Consider the following 22098-nt stretch of genomic DNA (forward strand, 5'->3'; position numbering starts at 1 on the left):
TTCTCTCTGCCAAACCAAACCAAGCCCAAGGTCCAAATCAAAGAGGTGAAGGTTTTTATCAGAAGGTGAAGAGAGGAAAACACCTGAGCAGAAGTCAGATGCACTGTCCTATTTTGTCCCATATTATTATTTTCTATTTGTTAGTACTGTTAAAAATTCCATTTACATGATGCTGTTTCTCTGTTCCATAACGGTATGAGCCTTTATTTAATGGGGGATTTTATGTACAACTGCAAGATGGTCCTAATATATGTGCCTGGTACCATTTTAATTCATATTAGCAAACCAAGTTATGTCTTCTTTTGTTATGCACAAAATATGTGAATTTTTAACTGTTAATTCAGCACTAAACTTTGATACCAAATTAAAACAAATTCAATTCAATATCCACTTTCCCCCTGACCTTTCACCAACTCTGCAGCCGCTGGGATTTGCTCAGACTGAGGTAGGTCCCTCATCACTGGACATCAGTCAATCTGCAACAAACACAAACTTGTCATTTACACTTTATAGCTTACATTCCTATTTTACACTTACTATCATTAATCAGCTTTATTCTCAGACATTAATAAAGTAATGTATTGCAAACACAAATAGGAATTTTGTCACAACCTTGATTCCCCACCTCCTATCTTTAACCAAAATCACTGAAGCACTAATTTCCCCTTTTGCCCTTTAAACAATATAACCTGATTCAAGTTCCAGCTTATATTTCTAACCACATTTCACTTACGTGTTCCTCTAATTATGCCCAGTTTCCTCCCACCCTGCCTGTTATTGTGTTGGCATCCTGGACTGGTTCGTTCACTCTAAAAAAAACAAAAAAAACAGATCAGAGATTAACTCGGGTCGACTACAGGTAGCAGTTTAGCTCTGTAAATGGGCAAGAGACTTAGTCTAAAGTAAATCACTTACTGATGTACACCAATCAGGCATAACATTATGAACACTGACAGGTGAAGTGAATAACACTGAATAAGACTTCATGGCACCTGTTAGTGGGTGGGATGTATTAGGCAGCAAGTGAACATTTTGTCCTCAAAGTTGATGTGTTAGAAGCAGGAAAAATGGTCAAGTGTGAGGATTTGAGCTCTTGTGGGGTGTTCCCAGTCTGTATTGGTCAGTATCTATCAAAAGTGGTCCAAGGAAGAAACAGTGGTGAACCGGCGGCACTGCAGGTCATTGATACACGTGGGAAGTGAAGGCTGGCCTGTGTGGTTCAATCCAACAGACCGGCTACTGTTGCTCAAAGTGCTGAAGAAGTTCATGCTGGTTCTGATAGGAAGTATGCAGTGCATCACAGTTTGTTGTGCATTTGGCAGCAAAAGGGGCAATATCAGGCATGTGGTCATAATATTATGCCTGATGGGTGTAGGGGCTGCAAACAGGGGTCCCTGCCTTTTTTGTCAGATGTACTCCAATAACCTCTTACAGATTTCACTCTGCGCCCGTTCCAAATATGTTCATTGTAATCTATGTCCTTATCGGATGGTTTAGTTTACCCATCCACCATTTATCCACTGCTTTGGGCTTTCTACTCCATTGTGTAACTAGATGTGCTTAACTAATATTTCAACCATTCATCTTTCTCACTATGTTGTCTTTATATTTTAGAAACCACCCACTAGCCTACTTTAAACATGGCAAAATGTTTTTACATTTAGCTAACTCATTCAACTGTGTTCACATCTATAATGTATAATGTGTTTATTCATTGCTTTTAGTTGCCATTACATCCAAATATTCTGGCAATAAACTGTTTTCTATAAGCTTACTATTTAAAATGTTTACAGACTACTTTTGGCTAACTGTTAAGTGTTTACATTTGTTAACTGTTAAAACATTGCTTTTTAAAACCAAATAGCTATCTATTACCTCTACCTATGAACAGTTACCAATTACATTCAGCTAATTTAAAAAAATTTTTTTTTATACATAACCCAACCCTCCCAAGGGGAACAAGAAATGTGGTAGGTAGGCTAATCATGACTTTGTAGCAATCTGACTCCTGCTGCACATCATGATATCCTAACCATCTACATAATGTTAATCTCTAGTCTTCAAGAGGAGTGTATCATTTATAGATAGGTGTATAATAACAGGAATCCCATCACACCTCTTTCACATGATTTATGTTTCATGTGAAAAAAACTCCACCTAGATAGACGATATGCAAAACATCCAGATGCCAACTTGCAGAACTTGTTTAAAAGTCAAATACAAAGTGATGATTTAACAATACATTGAGTCACCAGTGCTATATTTATTATCATTTCACATTTCAGTTATAGCAAGGTGCTGCTGTGGTTGCATATATCTCAAAATTCTAGACCAAAAATTCACATCTGGAACCAGTTTGTCTCAGGCCTTTTTGCTTGATAAATACCTATTGTTGATTCATTTTCTGCAGATGCTAAATGATTAGTTGTTTCAGCTCTAGTTAGTATGTCACACATGGCTGACATGATATTATTCCTCATGAAACAAAGCTGAAACTTAAACACACTGACTATGATAACGTGTTCATACTAGTTCTAAAAAAAAAAAGAGGCGTTCCTCCTCTCTTGCCTCTCTGACTGGTCCGATGTGGTCACATGATAATTCTGTTTTTAATTAGACAAGTTTGCAGACATATGACCATGGTTCCTTGTGCAATTTTCAAAATAAAATACAGTTTGACAAGAATATCAGCTTCTGCTATTATTCCTAATTTGATCCATACCCTGTTAAGGTTCAACTTACTATGTGACTGTAAACATGCTTTAATAACTTGGATGTGACTAGATTGCAAGATAATTATATATTTGCAATATTTTCTGGTTTGGTTGGGTGAAAGGTAGCCTAAATATTATGGTTAATTTATTGAAAACAAAACAAAATATTCACATATTAAATGTATTTATAGCTTATAGTTAAATACACATATTGTTGTGGAAGCAGGCATTCAGTGTTGCATTGCTGTATAAACACAAGAATAAGGATAAGGTAAACCAAAGACGGTTTAGTATCTTTGGGTAAACTAACTACAAAATGAAATCCTCATCAGCATGTGATGCTCTTAGGGTGCCGATGAGTCAATTCAAGACACTATGGATCATGTCACCATACCTTAGGGTCCCTGAGACTTTCTATAAACTAAATAAGAAATTCATCATATCAATTTATAACAGCAAACGTGTTAGTCCACCGACCTTGTTTAAAATCCTAATCAACACCTCTTCCTCAATCCAAGTTGTGCTCTCCCATGTGGAGGGGAGGTGAACCTTATTTTGAAGGACAGCACGACTCATCCGGTCTCGCTGTGTCTAGTGTTGACTCCGCTCTTCACCTGTGACCTCGCTGTCAGTCAGTGTACAGATTTGACCGCCTGCCTGCTTTAGGAAACAGAGGAGACATGCATGTGTGTTCACAACAGTGTTGTTTGGGTCTGCGTGGTGTTTCGGGCTCGGTACTGTCCGCTTAGCCGACCAGTTAGCTCCGTTAGCTCCGTTAGCTCCGATAGCTCACGGCGATGTCAACGTGGCGGCGGCTGCAGGTGAAGCTGCGGGCGGCCGGCGGACTGCTGTCCTTCAGACGGGGGACGGAGCAGCACACATGGCTGCTGGGACATGTACCGCTGTGTCAAAGCCTGAGCACGGGCAGACCTGTCCACAACAACTTCTTCAAAGGTGGGAGGAAGTCAGGAAGTGTCTGATTTACATTGCAGTTCACTGTGGCATGCAAGAGCACGTCAATAAGAGCCTTTAACGTCACCTACGGGAAACCTGATGCAGTATTTACTACAAATATATTTAACTTGTACACAGCTGAAATATAAGTAGCTTCTCTATAATTCGGCATAGTATTTTTTAATGTAAACCTTTAGCTAATCTCTCTACTGCTTACAAGTCAGGACGTCATTTGGCGGACTATTTAAAGCTATTAATAACACAGTTAAAGCTTTTATTAAGGCGCTTTAATAATGTGACTTTATATACATGCCGTATTGGAGAGCTGTAGCTACAGATGCAGGAAACATGTTGAGTTGTGATGTGCGAGTTTGCATGTTTTAAATACCGGTGAAGGACAGCAAAGTTTGTGCTTTTCTGGATCAGATCTGGAGGCCGAGCTGGCAGCCATGAGGAAGAAGGCGGCGGACGCGCTGCCCGGGAGCGGCTGGAGCCCCTTCGAGCTCAACCCCAACCTCCCCCCGGAGAGGGCCGACATAGTGATCGTGGGTGGCGGTGTGGTGGGCTGGTCCATCGCCTACTGGCTGAAGCAGAAGGAGAGGGTGCGAGGGGCGCTCAAAGTTTTTGTGGTGGAGAAGGACCCAACGGTGAGAGGACCAGTCATGTCAACCCTACTAGTTTATTTGTTTACTTATTATATAGACCATTTCTATAATACACTTGACTTTGATGTGCTTTATATGTTGCCCTGTTACTTTTGGTGGTATGTATGTGTGGTTGCCATGTCCTGGTGTGGTTGACATTTTATCCCAAGACAAATTCCCTTCTGGACAATAAAATTATCTTATCTTATAACCTAATCCTGTTTTTAAGTTTTGGGTGAAACATTTGACATGGATCTTGAACAACAGTCTGCTGTCATACAAAGAAAAAAATTCTGTGAAGGTGGTATTGTAGATTTGCTGTTAATGGGGCAAAATAGCCTAGCAGTAAGCAGCATAATCTACACCAGACTTGTGTTCCTACACATGAGAAAATGCTTATTAACTGCTTCTTGTTGCGTTTGTTTCCCCTCTAGTACTCCCAGGCCTCCACAGTGCTCTCTGCTGGGGGGATCCGACAGCAGTTCTCCCTGCCTGAGAACATCCACCTCTCCCTGGCCTCTGCAGACTTCATGAGGAACATCAATGTAGGTTGCACACTGAAGTCACCCGTGTTTTCGGAGCCTCTCTCGGCTCGCTGCACTCTGGCAATGACTGACAGCCCTTCAAATCATTAAATGTGACAGCAGCGCATGGTGCTTAGCGCGATTGATACTTTGTGCCCATGTTTCGCAGCTTTATTTACACAACAATTACACCATAGTATCTATCGGGCTGTTTTCAGTCCTGCAGCCTCAAAATGCAGTTATGAGCCTGTTTCAGTTTTCTATACTTTTATGAAAGAGTAGTGTACAATCAGTTCCCAGAGCTCCTCCACTGAACCATCTGGGTCTGTCTCCCACACAATGCCTGCCTGTCATAAAAGCTGCCTACCAGCACTGCTGAAGCTCATAAATGAGAATATTATATCTCAAAAAAACCTAAGTGTAAAGATGATGGTTGACCTTTTTACACTGACTTCCTGGATAAGACATAGTTAAACCAAGAAATGTGTTTGTTCAGTTAAGCCGTGTCGCCTTATGTTTCATAAATATGAGAAATGTTGAAATATTCCTTTAACAACCCTGCTGTGTCTTTGCTGTAGCACCACCCTGAGGACCGAAGTGTTATTTATAGGCCCAGCACTGCTGTGGCTCTCAGGAGTGCATACTGTATGTGCATGCATTTGCTGGAGGCGACATGATGCAACCGTGTTACATGATCTGTAACCCAGTCGCGTTCCTCCCGTCTCCTCTCAGGAACACCTCGGTGTGCTGAACGAAGACCCGGTCGACCTGCAGTTCAACCAATCAGGATACCTCTTTTTGGCCAGTGAGGAGGTGGCTCACATCATGGAGGAGAACTACAGCACCCAGAGGTGTCGATATATCAGAATGAAAGAAATCATTTTCAAACTCAAGGGGGAAAGTTTCAAGTTTCGGCTTCAGGGTGACAGTTTAGTGTCAGTCATTTATCTAATAAGTGTGTGATTCCAGGTACGCTGGAGCCAAAGTCTCACTTCTCTCTCCCACACAACTGAGGGAAAAATTCCCATGGATAAACACAGATGGTGTGGTGCTCGCCTCCTATGGTGAGTGCAAATAAAACATCAGCTGCACTGTAGGTGTAAGAGAACAAGGTGTTGAATTTGATGTAATATTACCCAGCTCACCATGTTCTAGTTCCTCATACACACTTCAATCACTGCACACCTGTAGGCACTGCTGATGCAAAAAATTTGAGGATGTCACATTAGGTCCTGAGAGAAGACAGTGGATATCATCCCAAGTTTAAAAAAAATTATAGACTAAATAATGAATTGCTTGATAATTGAAGCAATTTACAATAGTAAACATGTTAGTTAATTAACACCTCATCCTAAATCCAGTTTGTGCCTTTCATATGGAGCTAAAACTGGGATATATGAAAAACATCATAATGCAATTATATGTGCAGATATTAGGATTTAAGTATGAATGGTAATTTTTGCTTTTGCTTTGATGATGTGCAAAAAGACGTCTTTGTCATTATTATATCAGATGTTTGGAATCTTCCACATCATCAACCCACCTTCATTTCCTCTTGTCTTGCCCTCCAGGCCTGGAGAACGAGGGCTGGTTTGACCCCTGGACTCTGCTCAACGCCTTCAGAAGAAAAGCCATCTCCATGGGAGTCGTCCAGTGCTGTGGAGAAGTTACAGGTTTGTTAGAACAATTTAATACTGATGGACAGGAATATGTATAAAGCCTAATTCTGCTTGTATGTGCATGTGCTTGACAGATTTCTCCATTCTGCTAGTGTCACTGTTATCTAACAGACACACAGGGCCAACATGTATAACAGCAATGAGCAACACCTTTCCTGTGTTTACTGCGGCACAGACGTTTGTATTTTAACAATTGTAAACCTGCATGTGGACCATTAAGTCTGTGTCCACATTAGGGTTTTGTTTAAAGCAGAGAAGCCATCAGATCTGAACCACTGGGTGAAATCTAATCATTATCATGAGTCCTCAGAGCAGGAAAAGCCAATGAGATGCAAGAATTAAATCAATCTGTGCAGTTTTACATTGTAAAATGCACAAATGCATGTGTAAAAGATTTTGTAAATCTGTGTGAAATCCTTAAGATCTGTAATCACAATTAATATGTCAAGTTAACAGTAATCGAGGTGCATTAGAGAAATCATAAAAGGAGAATTTAACACGTCAAGGACTGACAGTGAAGATGCATGAAGAGTGACTGCAAACAAAATCAAAGCCAGGTTTATTTTTCACAGTTTACACTCCAGGGTCTTAAGATTTGACAACCAAGTAAACAGCAAGAATAAATCTGACTTAGATTTTTATTTGAAAGTTGACAGTTGACAGGTTTGATGAATTTAGTACCCAATATGAGCAGAAAATGAATAAATGGATAAATAAAGAAAAGGTTGTTACATCCTGTCAATAGGTGCAAATAAGCCAAAAACTGCCTTGACTCTGAATCAGACAGAACTCAAGAATATTTCTAAACTGTAAGAAAAATCTCACAAATACGAGTTAGAGTAAAAAAAAAAAAAAAAAGTTTGATAAGTTCAGGCCTGGGAACCCTAAACCTTTAAAAGTGAATATCTTTTATTCTGGTATATCTCTGCAGCTCTGAAGTCATTTGAATATTATTTAATTGACATGTTGGCACAAGTCTTGACAGAACGTAGAAGATTGACAGAAATGTATAAAACATACAGTATGTAGATGTATCTGCACCACTGGATGCTACCATGGGGTGTTTTGCTTATTACCAGTGTGAATGCAGAATGAGCTTATTGATCTGTTTTCAACAGCTCCTGCTGCTTTCTGATATTGATGTTTATCTCCTCCACAGATTTTAAATACTCAGTAAACGTGTTGACAAATGCTGCTGGTGACGACGTGGATTTCAGGAGAATAAAATCAGTCAAAGTAAGTGATAGTAACAGCAGAATAGTGTTACAAACACCCTTGTTTACATTTTGTATGAGTGCCAATGCCACGACACCTCTCTTCTTCATACACCCTCAGATTAATAAATAACAGGGTCAGTGAAGCAACACATTTACTCTTCCAAACTCAGTCAGTCAGGATGTTTTATAGCAGAATTCAAGTCAAATTATATCATATAAAATTGACTTTTTCAGTCATCTTTATATTTACTTTTACAGTACATGTTCAGAATTCATCCCAGATTAATACAAAATTGAAATAGTTTATAAATGTGCAGAGCAATGATAAGAAAACAAAAAATAGTAATAGACATAGTAATCTTGTGAATAAGGGGAAAACACCTTACTAACACACCTGTGATTCATTTATATGATCTTGGGTCTCAAACTCATGTTTATTTTTATTAGTCAATAGGGCTGCCACAAATGATTATTTTGATAGTCGACTAGTCACCGACTATTTTTTTCGATTAGTCGACTAATCGGATCATACGTAAATTGAATGTAAAACATACAGCTTATCGCACCAGCATGCAGCTGCTCTTATATACCATCACTTACTTAATAAAGTACTATCTATCTATCTATCTATCTATCTATCTATCTATCTATCTATCTATCTATCTATCTATCTATCTATCTATCTATCTATCTATCTATCTATCTATCTATCTATCTATCTATCTATCTATCTATCTATCTATCTATCTATCTATCTATCTATCTATCATTAGCTTTCAGCTTGAAGTGTTTAAGGTATATGCTAACTAAAAATAAAGACAATTAAGATGATAGTTCATTAAACTTTTAATGAAATATGCAGCTTTAACTGTAGTATAAAGTGCAAACAGCTGAGTAAAATAAGGATAAGGCACTGGCCTAAACAACACCAAAATAAATACTTAAAGGTTTTTTAGGTTTTTCTTTCCTTCATTTGTCTCTGGCATTAAACATAGCTACATTTAAATAAAATGAGGTAGACACCTGAAACTAAGGAATTATTCACAATAATAAAGTTTTGGTAGGCCTATCATTCAAATATAACTTGTGCTCAGTGTAAATAATAGTCGTTATGTTAAAAAAAAATCGAATAGTTTATAAGACAATCGTCTTGTCTGAAAACACCGGTGCCGCTTAATGACAGAGAGGTAGAGAGAGAAAAGAGAGAGAACACCTGTGTACTCACCTTGAGTGAGTGAGTGCACGTGTGTGTGTGTGTGTGTGTGGTGGGCGGCGGCAGGTGCGTTGTGTGGAAGGTGCCGCAGCAGTTTTGAGAGAAAAACAAAGTAAAAAAAAAACAAACAACGACGCATCGACTATTAAATTAGTTGTCAACGATTTTAATAGTCCACGTAGTCGTGACTAGTCGACTAATCGTGGCAGCCCTATTAGTCAATCTGTCAAATTGTTTTCAAATTATATAATAGATTATTGAATGAAATGGTGAAAAACACCAATCATAAATTCAAAAATTCAGGGTGACATCAACAGAAGATTTCATTTTTTGTTTCACCAACTGACAAAAACTAAGGTATGTGGAAAGATATTTAGTTTACAATGAAAAATGTCATTTTTTCTTGATAAATTACGTTATCAAGGGATGTATTGTGATTTAATAACTGTCTATTATTTAATACATTATAGTCTAATTAGTGTTGTCCTCTTTTATGTTCTTCTTGGGGGGAAAAAAATGAATTTCCATGTTCATTTATTAAAACCGCTTCTGATACTTTGACATAAAAGCTTTGTATTTTTCAACTTGAAAAATGTAACATCTCTTTGAAGTGTGTGCAAATTCTAGTGCAAATTGGTTGGGTTAATGTGGTTAATCCCCCTTCAAAGATTGGAAAGTCAACTACCACAGGAACAGCAGAGTGTTGTGAATGATGGGATATTGGCTTGTGTCGAGCAGGTGCAGATGCCTCGCAGCCTGGAGTACCAGCCAGTGGAATGTGCCATTGTGGTGAATGCAGCGGGAGCCTTTTCTGGTAAAGTGGCAGAGATGCTGGGAATTGGCTTCGGCCCCAAAGACACCATCGCTGGAATTCCAGTGCCCGTTGAGCCTCGGAAAAGGTGGGGCATTGACTTAACGGGCACATTTTCCCTTTAAATAACAGACCAAGTGCTGTGAAAATGTCTCTGGAGGCAGCTGCCGGGGCTTCATACGGTGCAGTTCATTAGTATTCTGACAGTTTTATCTGGACTCTACACTACAGTAAATTGGAAAACTGTCCAACTTTATAGTGCTTACTGTCAGCTTCAATTTGAGTGTTTACTTTCACGTCCGACAAACTGTTAGAGAGAACTGTGGCTCTTTTTTAAACAAACCATAAAGGGTAAAAAAAAAAAAAAAGTGATGTGAACTCTTTTAAACACTCCATTAAATCAGCACTAAATCCTCAGCCACTGCTTTTCAAAGTTACAAGTGGAGAAGAGCCAAAGCAACGACAAACACCTCACTGTCCTAAAACATCAAGGTAGAACGTCATTCTCTCCACATACAGAAAACATGGTTTCTACCGCATTCACCAAGTTAGAGTTAATTCTTAATTATCATACAGTAGTGCAGTGGTTAGCACTGCCACCTCACAGCAAGAGGGTTCTGGGTCTGAACCCACTGGCCCGCTGTGGTCCTTCTGTGGAGTTTGCATGTTCTCCCTGTGCATGTGTTGGTTCTCTCTGGGTACTATGGCTTCCTCCCACAGACCAAAGACATGCAGGTTAGATTAACTGGTGTCTCTAAATTACCCAGGTGTGAATGGTTGTCTGGTTGTATGTTAGCCCTGTGATTGACTGGCGACCTGTCCAGGGTGTACCCCGCCTCTCGCCCTAAATCATCCCCGTGACCCTAGTGAGAATAAGCGGCACAGAAGATGAATGAATAGATTATATTATTTTATATCAGTAATTAGTAATCAGGTTGAAGCTTGAGGATTAACTGAAATGAGCCTTCACAACAATGCCATTGTTCTCTCTAATTTCTGCAAATGATCCAACATTTGGAAAACAAAGTAATCTATTCAGATGAGTGAACCAGAATAATAGTTTTCTGATCAGTGCTTAGGTTTTATAGAGTGAAAGTTGGCAAGGTGAGAAAGATAATGTCTGGAAGTGACTGCATTTCCAAAGGTCTCAGAGTTTTCAGACTCAAACTGGGATGTCAGCTTCTCCAAAAGTCCAGATTTTCTGAGTTGTGTGCGTGTGGACGGGAGACCAAATTATAGCAAAAGAGAGGCATTTCAAAACCAAAACACAGTAGCGCGGAGGCCACACAGGGGAGACTTTACCTCCCGGTGACCGCAGCCAGGACGACAACCCCTTTATGGCTACCAGCAAAAGATTACAAAAGGAATAGACAGCAGGGCAGCTGGGACAATGGTTGCTGCCCAACTGAATCAATGAGCCGACTGCTGTAGTGAAGGGAAAGAAGTGAAAAGAAACAGTATACAAGAGGGCAAAAGGCCAAACAGAGCAGAGAGGACCAGAACTTTTATATTACACAGAGAAATAGTCTTCATTTCCTCTGCAAATGCCTTAAGACTTCACCAGAAAAGCTCCCTACCTCCCAAAACATTACAGTTTTAATAGCTTATATGAAATATACAAGCATGGAGTGAGGTCAAAAAGTCGGAGAGGTCCTTTCCCACAGTGTCTGTCTGGTAAATGTAATACAAATTGGTTCTGTTCTTTGGCCTGTATCTGCTCTAAAAGGTTGTTTCTCATATTTTACTCTTAACACACTTCAGCTTCTTAAAATCTTCATTAAATCCTTCCTCATGCAGCCTCAAGGAGCTCTCTGGATGATCCGAGCGCAGTTGTTGAAGACGAGAGTAAAACCTCGGGGAAAGCACTTAAACTCCGACTGTTTCCATGCCAAAAATTCACCGCTAAAATTAAATTATCTGAATGTTAGCATGAAATACATCAGCAGTAGCTTCGAGGGAAGGAAAGTACAGTTTAACAGGATTGTAAGAATACACTGTATCTAAGATATCCTTAATGTTGAAGACTGAACAACTCTTTTTTTTCCCCCCCAGGTATGTGTATGTAGTCCACTGTCCTGATGGTCCGGGCCTAGACACTCCTTTCCTGATTGATTACTCTGGAGTTTACTTCAGAAGGGAGGGCCTGGGAGGGAACTACATCGCTGGGGCATCACCAGAGGAGGTTGGTCATATTCTATAAGTCGTTTCCCCTCCCAACTGAGCGTGACCAGTTTGATGGATGACCCAATTGCTTTTTCCATTTGTCTCTACACAGACGGAGGAGCCAGATATCGGTAATCTAGAGGTGGACCACCAGTTTTTTGAGGAGAAGATTTGGCCCAGTTTGGCCCATCGTGTTCCTGCTTTTGAGAAACTGAAGGTGAGGTGTACTTCTCTGTACAACTCTCAAATCATTAAAGAGTGAAAAAGCAACTGGTTAACTGGCAGCGGTGGCCCATTTGAAGCCATTCAAACAACATGACCTTTTGTTCCCCCATTCAGGTGACCAGTGCGTGGGCAGGTTTCTATGACTACAACACCTTTGACCAGAATGGCATCATTGGCATACACCCTCTGGTCAACAACATGTACTTCGCAACTGGTTTCAGTGGCCACGGCCTGCAGCACTCCCCCGCGGTGGGTCGCGGTGTGGCCGAACTGATCCTGGATGGAAACTTTAAAACTCTGGACCTGAGCGGACTCGGCTTCAGACGGATTTTTGCGCAGGAGCCCATGCTGGAAAGGAACATTGTGTAGTGACTCTACAGTTACTGAGATCTAGGATGTGGTATCAGACACAATGTCAATGTCAATGTCAATGACTTTTAAAAAACCAAAGCATTCATTATCCTTCATCGTGCAACATTGGTGTACAGCCTCTGATGCACAGTGCCAGGATACTGGGGGTGGATGATGGGTCAACAAAACATCAGCCTTAAAGAAACGAAAGAGAGATTGTTTGTTTTTTTATGAGTAAGCATTGGTAACGTCTTACAGGAATTTTCAAGAAGCCTTGGATCTGATTGGTTAGAAGTTGTTGAATTACGTAGTCTTCTCATCTGAACCTTAATTGTTTCCTATCTCCAGCCAAGAGTCAGAAAGCAGTTTTATGTTTGCAGCGGTGATTTGTAATATATGGGCAAATGATGATCGTCCTGTCAGCAGGGTCAAATAAGAAAACAGTTACAATGAATGTTATTGTTTAATATGTAGGACAGGGAGAGAGTATGACAGCGTCATGACCAATAGAAATCATTCTAAAAAATTAAAAAATAAGACGCAAGTGTATGCGTTAAGCGCATAACTTATCACTCAAGGCAAAAGATTTACTGGCATCCGTCCTCAGACTTGTGTCTTGTCAGAATGCTGTGTGCTTGGTTTTATATGACATATAAAACCAAGCACACAGCATTGTGGAAGAATAAATGCATGAGAAAATCCTGGAAAGGAGAAACTATATTAATAACGAGAGAAAGACCAGAATCCTGACTTCTGCTTTTATTTCCACTGAAGCTGGTGTGTTGACCGTGACCCTGTGCCACATTTGTAGATAACTGTTAATTTAACATCAGCAACAACTGTGTTACATGCATAATATATACTGTATTACAGTGTAATGCAATTCAGTACAATGACTTTTAAGTTACAATGCTCAGTTTTTTTTATGAAATCTCATGTATGTATTGATTTACATTACACTTTTAATATATTTTCTGGTTCTTCTTTTTACAGTAAATTGGGGCTTTCTTATTACATCATTCTGCAAACTTTTGTAGAGTTACTCTTGAATCGGTGTATACTGATAATTGCATATATACATGTGATCCACAATGTGATCCTTTATTAATAATCAACATTTTTATAGAAAAACCTCCAGTTGTGTGTCTTTGCATGTCTTATTTAGGTGTCACTGCTCCTACAGATAAGGGATCCAATTCAGTTCATGGTAAATGCCGTGCAACCACAAAGTATTCCTAATAAAATGAAAATGTTGTAGATGCTTGTCTGTGAAAGTAAAGAAAGGCCTTTGTAATTTTTTAATTTTCTGTCCATAACTTGATATTTAATTTTGAAAAATTTAAGAGTTATAAATGCTGCTGCAAATTTAAAATCCACCTTTCCATTTATAGCACTGAAAGGTTGTACTCTATCTGGATTAATGTGGTTTCCCCTGTCGGGAGGAATGTTGTTATGTTTTCTTAAGAAAACTTTGAAATGGGAAAAATGACCCAGTTTCCACTCAATATGTCTTACAGTCAGAAAACTAAAATATAATGTGAGTATTTGAAATTCGCATGTGGGTGGTTCTTCTGGTAACATTGCAACCCATATAAAAATCAGACTTTGTCATATTTTAATATTTGACCCATTTGAGTCCATGTAGACACACAGACTAGACATTTTAAAAATCATAATTAACTATTGTTGATTTAGAAGCAAACAAATAGAGATCATTTGGAAGTAAAATTCCTGTTGAAAGTGATGCACATGGGGCAACATGCAGTACTATAGAATATCACAGGTAAGGTGTTGTATAAACACTGAGCACCAGATGGAGCCATTTCTGTGGTGATTTTTGACACCACATGACACATTACAGGCAAATTGTCTGATATGTGATTTATGAGTCAATAGGTGATTATGTTAAGTCAGTTACACAGGCTCATCAGGCCTTCTATTTTCAAGAACATAATTCAAAGAACATGCCAAGAGTGGAATTGTTTATTCTAAATTTATTCTTCCAAACATTTGCCTTTCAATTTTAGAATATGGAAATGTCACACTGGAATGAAAATGTCACATGTGGCTGTTATGACTGAAAGATGATTAGTAATACTCTAAATCCAAAGGTAAAATAAGGTCCTCTTGTGGAACACAAGTAATAACAGCACCTAATTCAAGACCCAGATACCATTAATAAATTAATGTTGTCTAATGTCCAGGATGTAGGCTGGATTAGTGAGGTGTGTGCATATAAAAGTGTGATGACAGTTAGTCTGAGCCATGGGGTTACAGTGTTTATCTAATATTAGTGTTGACAAGCTTGGCTGATAAAGCTGTCTAATTCAATATGGTAACTCCTTGCATTTCTTTTTTTTTGGTGTGGGCTCCTGTTCAGCGCACTCTATATACTATACTATTTTTACTGCTCTCCAGCTCAACGTAAACAGAAAATGTCTTAGTAATAGGTTCATTAAAGCCATTATTCCGTTGCTAGGTGCTGCCGCGGTGGCAGCCGGTCTGAACAGCTGTACTTCACTCATTGCTTAATCGCTACTATTTCCTAGTGGCTCTTTGTTAAACTTTCTTTTAACTCTGGACAACTAAAGTTTTTAATAATGAGAGGACAAACGAGAGAACAGGCGATATCTTAGGAGCTTCTTGCCCTCCGAAGCTGCGCTGCAACCAGAGACGTTCTGCAACTCCCCCGACAGGACTGCCCATGGAAATCGAGCCACATAAGAGGAGCACAAGAGCCGGAGCGAGGGTCAAAGAAAAGCGGCACAGAAGAAACAACCAAATGTACCTGCCCTCTGTTGTTATGGGTAATATCACTTTTAACTGTTGCTGTTTCGGATATCTGAATCTCTCTGCAGGAATAAATAAAGGTTTCAATCAATCAATCAATCAATCAATCAATCAATCAATCAATCAATCAATCAATCAATCAATCAATCAATCAATCAATCAATCAATCAATCAATCAATCAATCAATGTGTATTCACTGTAGTTACGGCTTCCTATAAAGCCTAAGTTATTATGACATATAAAAAGAAGACATGTGTAAGCTCAATCATTAGAAGGGGAGAAGATTGAATACATACATTTCCTGTATGCCTTGAGGAACATTATTAGCACCTGTTACGTAAAACTAAAGCATCTGTTTTGGGTTTCTTGCCCCCACAACCCCCCACTTCCTGTAGGAAGTAGCAAGAGCAGAAAAGGTAACGGCAAAACCACACAAAACAGTGTGTAAGTGTGAAAATACAACTGCAAATAGCCCTGTGTATGTTTCCATTAAAGACAGGTTAAAAAAGTAATATCAACCCACACAAAACAGCACATTTGAGGCTCAGGTAAACTTAACTCCTCCTACAGCTCTGATCACAACTGTAAAATAACTATAAACCCTGAAATGAGCATTTAGCATTACTCCAATCAGACAAATCATCTCATAATAAACACAGACTCCCATTTGATGACTGAGCTGTGATTTTGAATAAACATTTTATCAGCTGTTGCAGCAGGTTAAATGTTACATTTTAATAGTGGAAAACGCTCTGCATCTCAAGAAGCAAACCTCCCTTTTAGCTCCGAGTGCAGAAGTACCCATTAGCACTGACCGATCTGGTCAGAGCTGTGGATTTAAATAAGGTGGTCAAAGACAGTGAAGCAGAAATGCCTCATCACGCTCTTTGTCAGACTTTACAATAAACTGAGCTTTGACAGTAACAAAGAGATAGTGGTAAGTTTGGAACATATTGTGTGCAGGTCTTTTCTTGAACATTTCTTGATGTATCGGATTAAAGACTGCTGTTGAAGTTACTACAGTGGCCTGTAAGATTCTTGCAGAGTCTCTGCAGTTGGATCAATACAGCAGCAACACTGTCTGCATCTAGAATCATCCCATCTTTCCATCATTTACATTCAACTAATGGCATATGCATCCATTGCTGCCTGGGAGGCATCTTATCAATTCACAACCTCTCTGGTATCAAAACAGATCATGGAAATCCGCTCCACAGATATGAAAATGCTCCTTATACAGCCATAAAGTTATGGCAAAAGACACTTCAGCTGCAGCTCTTCATTTTGATGCAAATGTGAGGCAGCCTCATAGGTCTGAAGGAGGAGGGTGGGGGGTGGGGGACCAGGGGGAAATGCAATTGAGGGATTTCTTTGTGAGGCCCGACGCAAATCCCAAATGTTCTCAGGGTTGAAAACAAAAACAGCATGGGTGCTCTGCTGGCCACGTTGGCCCCTTCAATAGATGCACCTTCTGCCACACAAAAGCACTAGGGGGCTTTCACGCCAAACTGTTGCTTCAGGAATATTCCGCTTCTCATGGTGGAAATTTACAAAGCCAAGAACTACAGCCATCATGAATCCAGCACTGATCAAGTCCCCAGCAGTATTATTAGACTTTTTTTTTAGTGGTTTGATGAAGGGAGTTGCCCTGTCACTCAGGGAGAACTAACGCCCACTGGGAGATCTCTGGCTGGTTCCTGTGTCTGTGTGGAGCCAGTGTACATGGTGGCATGTGGCTGGGATTAAGAAATTTCACTGTGGATTAAAATCTTTCCAACGCCTCCATGGCCACTTTGGTCTGAAGTTCCAGGAGAGGTCCAGAGAGCCGTCTGGGTCCATGGTCTCAGTTAGCAGGTACGTTCAAACTAAACTGCTCTGCTTTTGTTTCTTGCTGATGGTGTAAAGCTTTACTTTTATTATTCTTTGAGTGAACTTTTAAAGTTTTATGGTCTTCCCCTTCTGTTCTACAACAGCATAGATGAATCCCATACCTGTTCCAAACTGTATTAATTTTGCTTCAGGATAAAGAAGGAAGTTGTTTAAACATTTTGTATAGATTGCAAATAAATATAAAGATTTAACTTGTAACTTGTAACTTCTAAAATGTATTTAGGCAGGTTACAAGGATTTGAATTACTTAAGTTAGTAAATCAATACAACTTTTGTGTGATCAGAAACTTTATACTATAGCAGACAGCTGTTAGATATAACAAAAGATATAGCTACTATTAATAAGATTATTATTATTATTTTTTTTTAAATAGGTTTTTCAAGTTTAAGGTTTCTTTTTTTTTCAAATAAGTTTCTTGAATCTGCAGTCTAATCGGCAGCTGTTATGCAACTCTCACAGTGGACCATGTGGTACACACTGTCTGCACAGCACACAAAGGTATAAGACTCAAATAACACTACTTTTATCTGCCCTTGTTGGGTTTGTCATGTTCCTGCTGTAGGTCTGTACCGAACAAATGTACTTCTATTGTGATGATGAATAAGGAAAATTAGATTTCATTTATTGGCTGTCTGTTTCATTTGTATGCTCTGACTGCCAATTATGAAATGGATGTTATTGAACCACCCATTAACTACTTGAACATACAAATGGCTCCAGTGGTTACCATTTTTTCATGCAACCACAGAATGAAATGTTAATGCACCTGTTGTGCATCTCCCTTTGAATAGTGTTTCCTGGCCCTAATGGCTGGTTGGGAATGGGACTAAGGTTGAGTTAAGGATAAAGGATGAAACCTAGTGATATTCTATACATTTTCTTGTATATTGTGTATTGCATGTATTATATATGGATAGTATTACTATTAGTCCATACTCATCACTTTCCACCTTCCCCACTCTGTGCTGCTCCTTTCAAAACAGCTCACAATTACATTTCTGTCTCATAAGGTTTAATAATGTCCAAAAACAATTGGCCATTGTAGTTTTACTAAGGAATAAATAGTGCACCTGTTTGGGGACTATTAATACAGATTTAGTCCAGTCGTGGCACAAGACTGAATGAATGTGGAACTGAGTCAAAATACTGGTAATTAACAGGGCCGGTGCTGATGTTGAACATGTCACTCAGTATAACAGTCTGAATGGAAGAATAAAGAAACTGAGTTACAATGCAAACAAATTCCACTGGCTTAACTGTGTGATTGTTAATAATAATATTAGCCATTATCAAATGTGTAAAAACCATCTGCTTTCTTCTTCTTCTTCCTTTTTTATTCATCCACTAAAGAACTTTGCCTTATGTGAACCAATAGTTTAAAGATAGGCAGTGTCACGTACTGCACAGATTGCAAAGCCCTTTGAGGCTAATTTGTGATTTCAGAAAAAGTGACTTGACTGGCAATAGATAATGTTTCTGGTCTGGATAATTATAATATCATATAACTAATCTTGCCCTTATGCCCTCCAGCTCCAGGATGTTCCAGCTGCTCCAGGGTCACATGAAGCCAGCTGGACACCGAAGTTGCAAGTCCCGTCTGGTCACCAAAGACGGGCGCTGCAACATTGAGTTTGGCAACATTGAGTACAGTAACCACTTTGCTTACCTGATGGACTTCTGGACCACCTTTGTGGAGATCCGCTGGCGCTTTGTACTCCTTCTGTTTGTGGCGTCATTCACAGGCAGCTGGTTTATCTTCAGCCTACTGTGGTACTGGATTGCAAAGAGCAATGGGGATCTGCCAGGACAGAACCGCACAGATGGACATGTCCAGTGTATAGACAATGTTAACGGCCTCACGACAGCATTCCTTTATTCCTTAGAGACTCAAACCACCATTGGGTATGGTGGTAGGGCGCTGACCGGGCACTGTGCTGGCACAGTGGCTCTTATTATCATCCAGTCTCTAATTGGCGTCTTCATCAACTGTTTCATGTGTGGCGTCATCTTGGCTAAGATCTCCTTACCCAAAAAGAGGGCAAAGACTGTCAGCTTCAGTAAAACAGCTGTTATCTGCTTGAAGAGGGGCAGCCTGTGTCTCCTCATTAGAGTGGCAAACCTTCGGAAGACCTTACTGATTGGCAGCCAGATCTATGGAAAGCTGCTCAGGACAACAGTCACGCCAGATGGAGAGACCATCATTCTGGACCAGCTGGACATTGACTTTATGGTTGACGCTGGGAAGGACAACTTGTTTTTTGTTTGTCCTCTGACCCTGTATCACGTGATTGACAGATCAAGCCCGTTCTACGAGCTGTCGGCTGACACTCTCCCCCAGCAGGACTTTGAGTTGGTGGTCTTTTTGGATGGGACGGCTGAATCCACCAGCTCTTCCTGTCAAGTCCGAACTTCATACATCCCACAGGAGATTCAGTGGGGATACAGTTTTCTGCCCATCGTCTCACGCACCAAGACAGGAAAATATCGCGTTGACTTCTCAAACTTTTCCAAAAGCGTCCGGGTCACCACACCACATTGCATCAACTGCTTTGAGACTGACGTGGACCAGGGGAAACACAACAGCCACAACCAGCAGAAGACTGGGATAGACAACCTGGGGTTTCAGGTGATCGACATTCACGATTTTGTGGACATTACGAAAATGTGAATGACCCAGAGAGGAATTTGTCCTCAGACTGAAAGTGAAAGAGCAAAGAGAATCAGGATGTGAGATGTAAAGGCAAGGTTTCTTATTTCCTTTTAAGCAAAGTTTCACATTTAGTCAGACTCTCTATGTATGCTGATGAAGAAATATTTGGTCACACTGCCTCTTCCAAAGAACATCTGAATGACTGTCAACTCTTTTGCCTTGAGAAGCAGAAACATTCAAGTTGTTAAACAGTCTGGATAAAAGTTGAGACATGGGCGAGAGCTAAGCTGCTCATTTCAATCAAAGCGTCTTTGGGACTTGTGACTTTGTCTAGGTAATGTGTGGAAGCCGGAGGAAGAGGGATTGAAGTTTTGACGCGTAGAAAATGAAAGGGGTAAAATACTGGATGGCACAGTGGGTACTTCTTGAGGAGATTAGGGCCTGAGCCTGTTATAATGAAAAACTGTGTGTGCTATAAAGGCCGAAGGAGGACAAAAAAGTAGGACAGGCCTTTTGAGTTTTCTCATTATTCCTCCTAATTTGCTAACTTTATGCTGTTATTTTTGTCATGTTGACACATCTTATGTGCCTGATAATTAGGAAACTGTGAATGTAGCTGCTAAGCATCATGATTTCAATTGTGACCAGTCTACCTTTTGTAGATCATACTGTGTAACACTGAAACTTGTCTCAGGGAAAGTAACATCTTTACTGTAGTTGAAATAAAGTTTTTTGTTATAATGATTCCACTGTTTTTTGCAGGTGCAAATTCTGCCACTCTAACACGCAACTTTATGCAGTAAGTTAAAACAGATAACATGAAATAAACATTGCTGATCCCACAGGGTAAATGAACTGCCACAGCAGAAATGCAAGAGAAGATGCTCAGTGTAGATAAATAACTGAATCAGTGGTAACTTTATCAGGTACGAACTAAGCTATAGAAATTCAATACTACTGTTAAAGTCGCAGTTTATAAACTCCAAAGTCATCGCTGATTATTAAAAATGAAGTAAGATTTTATTCTGCATGGTAATAAGCATGAAAAAACACAGTAATCTATGTGTGGAAAGTAGATCCTCAGAACATGCAGCACATCCAAAAGTAATATTCAATACAGAAAACAGATGGTTCAGCATTATTTTCATAAACATTTTCAGATTTCAAAAAATTAAAAGTAGAATAATTAGTCTAAAATATCTTACATGCTTCATGTTTGGTTTCATTACACTGATGGTTTCTAAGATCACAGGTATATAGTAAACTTTACATTTATGGCCAAGATGCTGTCAACAGAGGCTGTGTTGTTCTCACTGTGGAGTAAGAGATGAACTAAGAGGCACTAAGGTCGGTTAAAGAAGTATTAAGAGATTCTAATGCAAAATACACAGCGTGCATTGTTACTGTGTGACTAGCTGCTGCTGCCAACAACAGTGATCTTATGACAAAGGCTTAATCAGTTATTGTTCTTTATCAAACCTGTATAGTTTCCTGAACAGATATAATTCAGAATGAAAACTTAAATATGTCAATGCTTTTATGCTAATACTTTTGTCTTATATTCAGGGTCTTATATTCGGGGTTTAGATATTTATAATCAGCGGGTGACGCCAAACAACGCCTCCCCAAGCAAGTCTGAGCTTGTCTTTCTCTCACACTCACATGATGCCAATTTTAAGATAATAGTGATCAGTGTTTGAATTACCCCGACAACTTTTTTTTTTTTTTTTACCTTGGGACATACATTCATGGGCTAACCCTGACCAAAGGCACAACACACTGACGAAACGAGGTAGCTACCTGCTTGTAGGTCTCCTGTATGTAGTTTCTCCTATCGCTCTGCTTGATTAAAGTGACACACACCACCTCGAAGGTTCAGATATGGTACAGTCCACCTTAGGGGTGTCTGAAAATTGCATCTCATTAGATTTTAACCGATAAGAGAAATATTACAAATATACAATTATACAACAGTTATATTCCAACCACTGCTGTTTAATGCAATCTATCAGTTGTTACTTCACTGATACTGAAACACAATTTTAAAAAAGATTCAATTTTTCTTTGATTTTGTCTTTAAAAAGTATTAAAAAACTTGGGGCGGTGTTTGGCTCGGATGGTGGAGCGCCCGCCCTATGTGTTGGGGCTGTGGTCCTCGCTGCAGGCGGCCCTGTCCTGCGTGTCATTCCCCCTCTCTCTGCCTCCCATTTCCTGTCTCTCTCAACTGCCCTATCAAATAAAGGCATGGAAAGCCAAAAAAAAACAAAAAAA

General features: G+C 39.6%; 2 protein-coding genes and 1 long non-coding RNA gene across 3 annotated transcripts; 2 read left to right on the plus strand and 1 right to left on the minus strand.

Moving 5' to 3' along the window:
• Positions 1-116: 116 nt before the first annotated feature.
• Positions 117-4142, minus strand: LOC310996692. The gene is made up of 4 exons (XR_014595909.1): positions 4057-4142; positions 3192-3374; positions 734-809; positions 117-476 (listed from the first exon to the last, which is right to left on the minus strand). It is a non-coding gene; the product is annotated as an uncharacterized lncRNA (long non-coding RNA).
• On the plus strand, positions 3367-12548 carry foxred1 (FAD-dependent oxidoreductase domain containing 1). Its single transcript, XM_083986140.1, has 11 exons — positions 3367-3668; positions 4095-4315; positions 4747-4857; positions 5569-5687; positions 5806-5900; positions 6408-6509; positions 7675-7751; positions 9684-9844; positions 11809-11938; positions 12032-12136; positions 12259-12548. The coding sequence occupies exons 1-11, from the start codon at positions 3512-3514 to the stop codon at positions 12511-12513; spliced, it is 1533 nt and encodes a 510-aa protein (XP_083842266.1). The 5' UTR covers positions 3367-3511; the 3' UTR covers positions 12514-12548.
• Positions 12549-18714: 6166 nt separating this feature from the next.
• kcnj1b (potassium inwardly rectifying channel subfamily J member 1b) lies at positions 18715-19845 on the plus strand (the record flags this gene model as incomplete). The annotated part of the gene is made up of 1 exon (XM_083986319.1): positions 18715-19845. The coding sequence occupies one exon, from the start codon at positions 18715-18717 to the stop codon at positions 19843-19845; it is 1131 nt and encodes a 376-aa protein (XP_083842445.1).
• Positions 19846-22098: the final 2253 nt, after the last annotated feature.

Source organism: Trachurus trachurus (assembly GCF_905171665.1).
Source record: "Trachurus trachurus genome assembly, chromosome: 14".
Taxonomy (NCBI): Eukaryota; Metazoa; Chordata; class Actinopteri; order Carangiformes; family Carangidae; genus Trachurus; species Trachurus trachurus.

What these genes read in the sequence shown, in the direction of transcription:
- foxred1 (XM_083986140.1), top strand. Translation starts at nt 3,512, where the DNA reads ATGTCAACGTGGCGGCGGCTGCAGGTGAAGCTGCGGGCGGCCGGCGGA. An exon ending in ACTTCATGAGGAACATCAAT is followed by an intron (nt 4,858 to 5,568) that starts GTAGGTTGCACA and finishes GTCTCCTCTCAG; the next exon opens with GAACACCTCGGTGTGCTGAA. An exon ending in GGAGAATAAAATCAGTCAAA is followed by an intron (nt 7,752 to 9,683) that starts GTAAGTGATAGT and finishes TGTGTCGAGCAG; the next exon opens with GTGCAGATGCCTCGCAGCCT.